General features: G+C 39.2%; 2 protein-coding genes across 2 annotated transcripts in view; one reads left to right on the top strand and one right to left on the bottom strand.

Annotated features, from left to right (window-relative positions):
* The first annotated feature begins 2,754 nt into the window (after positions 1-2,754).
* LOC104942364 (GDP-fucose protein O-fucosyltransferase 1-like) lies at positions 2,755-6,097 on the top strand. The gene is made up of 5 exons (XM_010767578.1): positions 2,755-2,915; positions 3,638-3,759; positions 4,608-4,790; positions 5,762-5,874; positions 6,064-6,097. The coding sequence occupies exons 1-5, from the start codon at positions 2,777-2,779 to the stop codon at positions 6,071-6,073; spliced, it is 567 nt and encodes a 188-aa protein (XP_010765880.1). The 5' UTR covers positions 2,755-2,776; the 3' UTR covers positions 6,074-6,097.
* Positions 6,098-6,798: 701 nt separating this feature from the next.
* The window catches only part of sgcd (sarcoglycan, delta (dystrophin-associated glycoprotein)), a 61,367-nt gene continuing 59,742 nt past the window's right edge, over positions 6,799-8,423 (bottom strand). Inside the window, exon 8 of the mRNA XM_010767615.1 lies at positions 6,799-6,812. Coding sequence (XP_010765917.1) covers positions 6,810-6,812 — 3 coding nt within the window. The 3' untranslated portion in view covers positions 6,799-6,809. The remainder of the gene's footprint in view (positions 6,813-8,423) is intronic.

The following is an 8,423-nucleotide window of genomic DNA, read 5'->3' as shown; positions in this document are numbered from 1 at the left end:
TCGTTCCCCTTACTTTCTTTATTGCTTCTGCGTATGAAACTTTGTTTGTAATCTTAACCCTCTGCACCTCTCTGGCCTCTCTCTGCACTTCACATCCTCCAAACGCAGCACTGTGATCTCCTCCGCAGTTACAACATTTAACCTTTGCATCCTTTTCACATTTTCCATACTCNACATGCGCACTGCAGTGAGGGGCTTCTCGTCCGCGGCCGCAGCTAGACCCTTCTCAGCCACCGTAGTGTCGTTTCAGGAGAAGCTAAAGGAGAAGAGGTCTCTGGCGGACGAACAACCCGGAAGTGGAAGTGAAGTCGGAGACGCGTGACAGAAAGCTCAGAGAGAATTGGAAAACTCGGATACATACAGAAACGGTAGCATTGGACTGTTATTTTTGGGCGGATTTGCATAAACTGTACATTGAGTGTTTCATGATGTCAACCAGCTCAGATGGTAGCCAAAGAGACGATATGGAATGGATGATATCCAAAGCTGCGAGGAAGAAAAGATCTTTGAAAGAAAGAGATAGTTCAGAAAGAGCTAGAAGGTGGTCGGATTGGTCGGGTGAAGCCGACAAGGCTAATCAAAGCAAAAAATCTAAAATCAGTCAAAGTGTCAGCCAAGCAATGTTGGATAAAGAACTAGAACACGAGTGGAAAGTTGTAATAGAATTCAATCAGGATGGTGGGCATTACCACCCGATTAAACTTACAAAGCAATTGAAAAAGAGATTGGAAAAATTAAATTTGCTAAATTCATGAACAACAAGCGGGTTTTGATACATGCCAATAACAAACAGCAGCAGGAAAAGATTCTGGGAATGAACTCACTGAATGGGGAGAAAATGAAGGCGCATGTACCAGGAGCAATGGCAAAACTGAGAGGAGTAATTTCAGGAGTACCATTGGACATGTCAGTGGAAGATATTAAAAGGAGGTAAAGTAGTGGAAGTCACAAGGCTTAAAAGCAAACGGGATGGCACATTCAAAGAAACATTATCAGTTTGAGAGAACATTACCTAAGGCAGTACAAATGGGATATTTGAACTTCACTGTTAGGGAGTACATTCCCAAACCCCTCAGGTGTTACGCATGTCAACGAATGGGGCACACAGCGCAGCAGTGTAAAGGGCAGCTAAGGTGTGCGAGATGCGGAGGAAAACATGAGTATGGAAAATGTGAAAAGGATGCAAAGGTTAAATGTTGTAACTGCGGAGGAGATCACAGTGCTGCGTTTGGAGGATGTGAAGTGCAGAGAGAGGCCAGAGANTATACATTGAAGTCAATGGAGAGAGAAAAGTTATCTTTTGATCCCGTTTGATTTGTGCCACGAATGACACATATGATGTTTGTCAATCTTAAACAATCAATGATTGTTTAAGATTGACAAACATCATATGTGTCATTCGTGGCACAAATCAAACGGGATCAAAAGATAACTTTTCTCTCTCCATTGACTTCAATGTATAATTTTCCGCTTCCGGGGTCCCATGGAGGCTCCCGGAAGGGGAGGGACTTTTCCTCTCTATAAAGTACTGTACAGTTTTCATTTGTTATTATTTGGTTCTGTTCTCACTTGCTGTGTGTGTGTGTGTGTGTGTGTGTGTGTGTGTGTGTGTGTGTGTGTGTGTGTGTGTGTGTGTGTGTGTGTGCACGTGCGTGCGTGCGTGTGTGTGTGTGTAAAATACTACTCGGGGAATATAAAGAAAGCTGCATTGTTGCAGGACAGTTTGTCTCTGCCTGCCACAGTCTGAGGGAATCAAACTGAGCTGATACACCAAATTCTTAGCAGTTTGTTTATAACTGTTTATTTGTTTATTTGTGTGTATTTGTGTATATAGAGCTTTGGCAATATATGTCACTATGGTCATGCTAATAAAGCTATTGCATTTAATTGAGTGTGTGTGTATGTATGATTGAAGTACTGTACCGTTGTCATTTGTTGTGTAAGAATAAGTTATTATGTTGTTCTTTATGTTCTCACTTGTGGTGTGTGATTGAGTGATGAGTGGGAGAGAGAGAGAGACAGAGAGACAGAGAGAGAGAGACTGCCCTTTGTACAATAGCTGTTGCTGACAATAAATAATGTTATTGTGAATACATTTGCCTCCGAGTCCTGCATGAACTGTACATAGACTGTATTTTAACATTGGTCATTTTGGTGGTTCTTGGAGAGCCAACTATTTTCTCAGGTGGTACTTGGTGTAAAAAGGTTGGGAAACCACTGGTTTATTCAATCTTGCCATCATTTTCGTTTCGTTATCGCTGCATAAAAATGTGTTGGCTTCTTACCTCTCTTGTGCAATGTTCTAACTTTCTCTTACATTCTTTATGCTTTTTAAAATGTTAAACATATATATGTACAATCAAACAAAAAATGTTTAATGCTAAAAAGGAATCCGAGGAGCAATAGTTTATATCTTTATCTTATAACTGTTGAATAATATCTATATTGTTGCTATTGTTATGTTTATTTCAATTTTTTTTTTTTAACCATTATCAATTTAAACCTATTGTTGTATACTTCGGCCCATCTGTGGGAATTTTGTGTTGAACAAGAAAATGTATTAAATATTTTGAAAATAAAATATTTTGAAAATAAACTTATTGTTTTCTGTGCACCCATTATCCCAGCGGTTCTGTGTATATTCTTTATGCTTCACCCCCTCCAGAACACTAGGTGGCGGTAAACGTGTTGTGCAATTGAAATCCTCACTAAAGCGGCAGAAGAAGAAAGAAGCCGACTGACAGCCAGTGCATTCTGGGATATATCATGCACAATAATGGCGGTCAATCAGCAGACTTGCAATTCTCTTACACTAACGTCTCTACTTTTAGCCTTTCTTCTCCAAACGTGTCGGACTTTTGCCGAAGAATTGAATTGGGATGAGAATGGCTACGTGTTGTACTGCCCGTGCATGGGTAACTCACTTTTTGCAGCTGATACTTTTATATTTTAAATTCATGTTGCATGAAAACAGTAGAGCTAGCGAAGCCCAGACTTTAGACGTCCATTAGTTTACAGTGGAGGTCTGTGGGGGCTCATGATGCAGACACATGTCGCACGACCTGGGGGGATATACAGTGCAAGAAAAGCAAAGATGTTCTAATGTTTCAATATCAGAATAACAAAAGAAGCATATATTTAGATGTCATTCTAATCTGTGGTGTAAGAAAGTTAGCAGCTAACTGAGTGGAGTTTATTTCTTTTTTTAATGAGTACCAACAACATAGCTTTCAGAGTCTTCAAATAATAAAATCCAGAAAGCACAGGTGCATACAGAAGACAAGAATAAACATAACAACAATTGACAAAACTCATTGTCGAAAGTAGGGTTTGCTTTTATAAATGTGGATTTATGAATTTAGAATGTACACAGAATAACAATATTATTGACTAAAACATTATCTATATGGTTGTCTAAAGTTAGTCCATGAATTATTATTATTTTTGAACAATTTGGTAAATCACAAATTTTGGAAAAGCCTAATGAGTGGCGCTTAGGACCAGCAGTGTGTAATACTGAGAGTAATAATAGAAGCACAACGTCCCCTCCAGTCAGTCAGGTGTCCACTTTCTGAAGAAGAGGTATAACGCTTACTGTTGATGCTGAGAGCATAAAGTGCCCACTGTTATTGTTTAGGTCGCTTTGGAAACCAGGCAGATCACTTCCTGGGATCTCTGGCCTTTGCCAAGATGTTGAACCGAACCCTGGCAGTCCCTCCCTGGATAGTGTACCGCCACCACACACCCCCGTACAACAATGTGAGTACAGGCAGAGAGCAGCACACACTGACAGACACACAGCATTTATCAGAGAGAGAGAGCTTCCAAAGGGACATCTGAGTGTTTAAGCAGCCAATTCAGAATAATCAGAATAAAAACATAACATGAGGACACAGATAGGATCAATTGGGTGTCTGATTTAGAATCTGTATGTAGCTATGTGCAATATGTCATTTTACTATTGTTAACTAGCTGCTATTACAATACTTTCTTCATGCTACAATTGACTTATTTCATGAATACTGCTGCTGCTACTTACTGGCACATACTTACTTACTTACTACTTACTTACACATTCAGGTTCCTACCTGAATGTGTGCTTCTTTAAATTGTAAACATTAAATATTATGTGAATGCCTTTCATCTTATAGTGTTTTATTTTTTGTCTCTCTCTATACTTTTGCTGTAAATATGTAAATGTCCCCTCTGTGGGACAAATAAAGAATTCTGATTCTGATGTATTGGATATACAGTCATGATAGTGTACCGTAATGTATTATGTGCTACTACATAAGTGGGCATTTCAAGTAGATATAATGTAAAGTTGTTGCACACTTAACTGTACACTGAAAATAGATAAAGGGATGGGAATCCTTACTGGACCCAGTATTACCTGTCACCAATTTATCGATGCTTCTTAATGTTTTGGCTTCTCAATTGTATATAAAACGACACATGGCTACTTTTCATGAATGAATGCCAAATTGAATGGAGACTGTTGGCTCTGGTCTGACCATTTTGACAATAACAAAGCATTGGAATATGACCACCTTATTATTTATAGCTGAATGACCCTATGCTGCTTCATTCCGTTGTGTTCTCTCCAGGTCCATGTTCCCTACAGTGAGTTCTTCCAGCTGGAGGCCCTGTCGGCCTACCACCGTGTGCTCAGTCTGGAGGCCTTCATAGAGAAGCTGGCCCCCAAACACTGGCCCTCCGGACAGAGAAAAGCCTACTGCTTTGAGACTGCTGCCCAGAGGAGTGTAGACAAAAAATCCTGCCCCATGAAGGTGAGAGGAGTCAGTGTGTGATCCACCAGTATCAGGTATCTAAGGAGAAGTATATTTATCTGATTACAGGTGCATCTCAATAAATTTAAATGATGTGGAAAAGTTCATTAATTTCAGTAATTCTATTTAAAAGGTGAAACTCATATATCATATGAATTTCACACAAAGTGAATTATTTCTAGCGTGTATTTGTTTAAATCTTTATGATTAAGGCTTACAGCCAAAGAAAACCCCAAATTCAGTTTCTCAGAAAATTTGAATATTACATAAGAGCAATGAAAAAACGTATTTTTAATACAGAAATGTCGGCCTTCTGAAAAGTTTGCTCATGTTTATGCACTCAGTACTTGGTTTGGCCTCCTTTAGCATGAATTACTGCATCAGCCTGTGGCTCTGCTGAGGTGTGACGGAGCCCAGGGTGCTTCGATAGCGGCCTTCAGCTCGTCTGCGTTGTTGTAGGGTGTTGTCTTCCCCTTGACAATACCCTATTAAGGTTCAGCTCAGGCCACTTTGCTGGCCAATCAAGCACAGTAATTCCATGGTCATTAAACCAGGTATTGGTGCTTTTGGCAGTGTGGGCAGGGGACAAGTCCTGCTGGAAAATGAAATCAGCATCTCCATAAAGCTGGTCATAAGAAGAATGTTAAAATGCTTTATTTTATTGTTATGGTTCCAAATATTTGTCATAATTTGCTTTTTAGCTAATCTACTTGTTATCTGTATTTTAGCTTCTTGGTTTAACTTTATTCTAAATTAAGTCTCACCCTCAATGTCTTTCCAAGTTAAATTAAAGAATGAATAAAATGAGCCTCATTTGAGAGAAGGTGCTACAGAGCCTGAGCCTGTGTCAGTATTGATGTGAGGGTGAAATGCTGCCCCCTGGTGGCTCATGGGAACACGCTCAGAATCATGTTGCTGCTGTTACACTGTCTTTGCTCTGATGTGGGCCAATGGTTCTGATTGATTTCCAGGATGGGAACCCGTTTGGTCCATTCTGGGACAACCTGGATGTGGAGTTTGACCAGTCTGTGTTGTTCGGTGGTATTTCCTTCAGTGCCCACCACCATCTTCAGTGGATTAAGAAGTGAGTACACTACTGTAGACCTGTTTAGGATTATTACAGATGACCAGACCCGGCGTCATGGGAGTTTTAACATTTTAATTTTTTTATTATTATGTTTATTGTTGTTATTTGTAGGGCTTTGTCCTAATATTTATTTTTGTATTAAACTATGTTGAAAGATTAGTATAATATGATTTTCTATTTTGCTAGGAAATTCTGAATGAAAGTCTGCGCGCGAGACCGGTCTTATCGTGTGTGGATTTTTTTGAGTGAGATACTGCACAGCAGGCTTACTCAGGCTAGGTTAGTTTGGCTGTTATCATGTATATTTATCTGCAAAAATGGATATCAGGAAGTGGTTCACGAACAAAAAGAGCTCACAAAAGGATGGCAACTCAGCGCCAGATGCAATCAAGAAATCAGTTACGTTACCAACGAGCTAGCAAGCCAGCCAGGGACAGCATCTTTAAAATAACTGTTACGTGTGGCACAGCGTTACAAATGTGCCACAAAACCAACCAATGGATGTATACTAAGAACGTCAACAGCCTGATGGAAACCTAAAACCCCTCAGATCGAAGATATGATTGGAGACGAAAACAGCCAATCACAGCAGTTTTGCAACATTTTAGAATAGAATATGATAAAATATGATATATATTAAAAAAAATTCAATATAAGCTTAAGAAGTGAAAGTAAATTGTCTATTTAAAAAAATTGAATACAAATATTTATATAAATATCAGTAAACCGGTCAGCTGCCTACATCTATTTAAGACCCCCCCCCAAAAATGCTATATTTAGAATATTTTCATCACTTTACCTCACAGTCAGACAGCCCTTTCTGACAAGGAGCCAAAGCCGTTATCCCAGCTCTCTTCAAAGCAACCTGGACAAAAAACATAATTCTAATTCATAGAAGAAGAAGCTTGCTGGCCTACCTCTGCCTCCATCAGTCAGTTTGTTTTTGTTAATGTGTGACGTTGGTGTTGAATGAGGCAGCGGTAGACTAGCAAAAACTGTGCTCTGAAAGGTGGAAATACTGTTTGAGCTGTAAAACTATTCTGAATATAGCGTACATTTACACTGTTGGCTTTTTTAGTAGCTAAAATCAGTTTTGCTGCTGTACCGGTTTGTTTCTACAAACTCCACCATTTGCTGTAGGTAAAACACTGACTGTGGATAAATATCTCATACAAACATTAGGGATGTAACGATATACCGGATATTGCGGTATCGCGATAAATAAACGTCTCAATACCGTCGTGAGACTGACAAAATCTACCGCGATATTACATGGTTAATTCATTTATAATTATTCCTAAAAAAGAATTAAACCTTTATTTAACCAAATGGTCCCATTGAGATCATCAATCTCTTTTTCAAGGGAGACCTGTCCAACATGGCGGCAAGTAGGTTACAACATCAACATAAAACAACAGATAACACAAAAGGACATCATATTTGCAGGGCTACATGTACATACCTAGAGACATTGACCAGTACCAACAGTATATTTATATCTCGCCCTGTCAATAAGCCTCGCCTTCTTGGCAAACACTATTGTTTTTGAAGTGGTGGAGAGACAATGCACAGTTTTACCCACTGCTGTCACCCATGGCCAAAGCATATCTCTCTGTCCCACAGAGGTGGCGTTAGAATTTTTCGCTGTCTGTCAAAATGACAGACAGGATCGTAACATTTCCGTCATAATCCTTTATTACCCGTTGGTTCTGAACTTGCCACTAACGTGTCGCGCTGAAAGCAGAGCTTGAATTGGGCTCACCGGGATGGGACTTACCCATCTGGTACCGTTACTTCTTACTGAGTACCGGTACGGCGGTACTCAGTACTCAGTAGATGCGTCATTTCGGATCAAATACATCTAACTCAGATGCCTTCACCACAATTGTATACCACAGTAAATTTCTCTGAGTAAAATTGACTCAAATTGAAGAAAATGTTACTCTAAAAATATTACATTTGGTCCTAACCTATATAGAGTAAAATGTACTCTTTGTTCAGAGTTGTATTTTTAGAGTTCATTTTACTCTATTATGTACTTAGATTTGACTCTGCTTAATGGTTATTTACTCTATGTCAGTGTTTCTCAAAGTTTTTCATACCAAGGACCACTTAACCAATAAAAAAACACTCGTGGACCACCTAACTCCACAAATATCCAAAAACACATTGTTTTTCTAGAACAGATTAAAAAATCGCCTGAAGATGGTACAGACAAGTGGCAACATGTTTGATGAAGGTGTTACGCTGGGCTATATCATGCAATCAAAATAAAAAACTTAAGCTCGCTCCATTACGGAGATATTCCTGAGAGAGTGCGGAAAACTTAAATAAATAAATGTATTTCCAAAATGAAATGTTTCCAATATACTCACGGACCACTAGGGGGCGCTCACGGACCACCAGTGGTCCGCGGACAACACTTTGAGAAGCACTGCTCTATATAGCGTATATTAAAAACAACTCTACTGCCATTTTACTCATAATAGGTCATTTTACTCCAACTAGAAGGTCATTTTACTCCCAATAGAAGGTCATTTTACTCC

The sequence above is a fragment of the Notothenia coriiceps genome, unplaced genomic scaffold (assembly GCF_000735185.1).
Source record: "Notothenia coriiceps isolate Sejong01 unplaced genomic scaffold, NC01 NC01_scaffold00004486, whole genome shotgun sequence".
NCBI lineage: Eukaryota > Metazoa > Chordata > Actinopteri > Perciformes > Nototheniidae > Notothenia > Notothenia coriiceps.
This window is presented reverse-complemented; position numbering and strand designations above follow the sequence as displayed.

Bases quoted from the DNA above. Each gene is read 5' to 3' on its own strand.
- LOC104942364 (XM_010767578.1), top strand. From the start codon at position 2,777: ATGGCGGTCAATCAGCAGACTTGCAATTCTCTTACACTAACGTCTCTA. The intron at 2,916-3,637 runs GTAACTCACTTT...GTTATTGTTTAG, and splicing joins GTTGTACTGCCCGTGCATGG to GTCGCTTTGGAAACCAGGCA. The intron at 4,791-5,761 runs GTGAGAGGAGTC...ATTGATTTCCAG, and splicing joins AAAAATCCTGCCCCATGAAG to GATGGGAACCCGTTTGGTCC.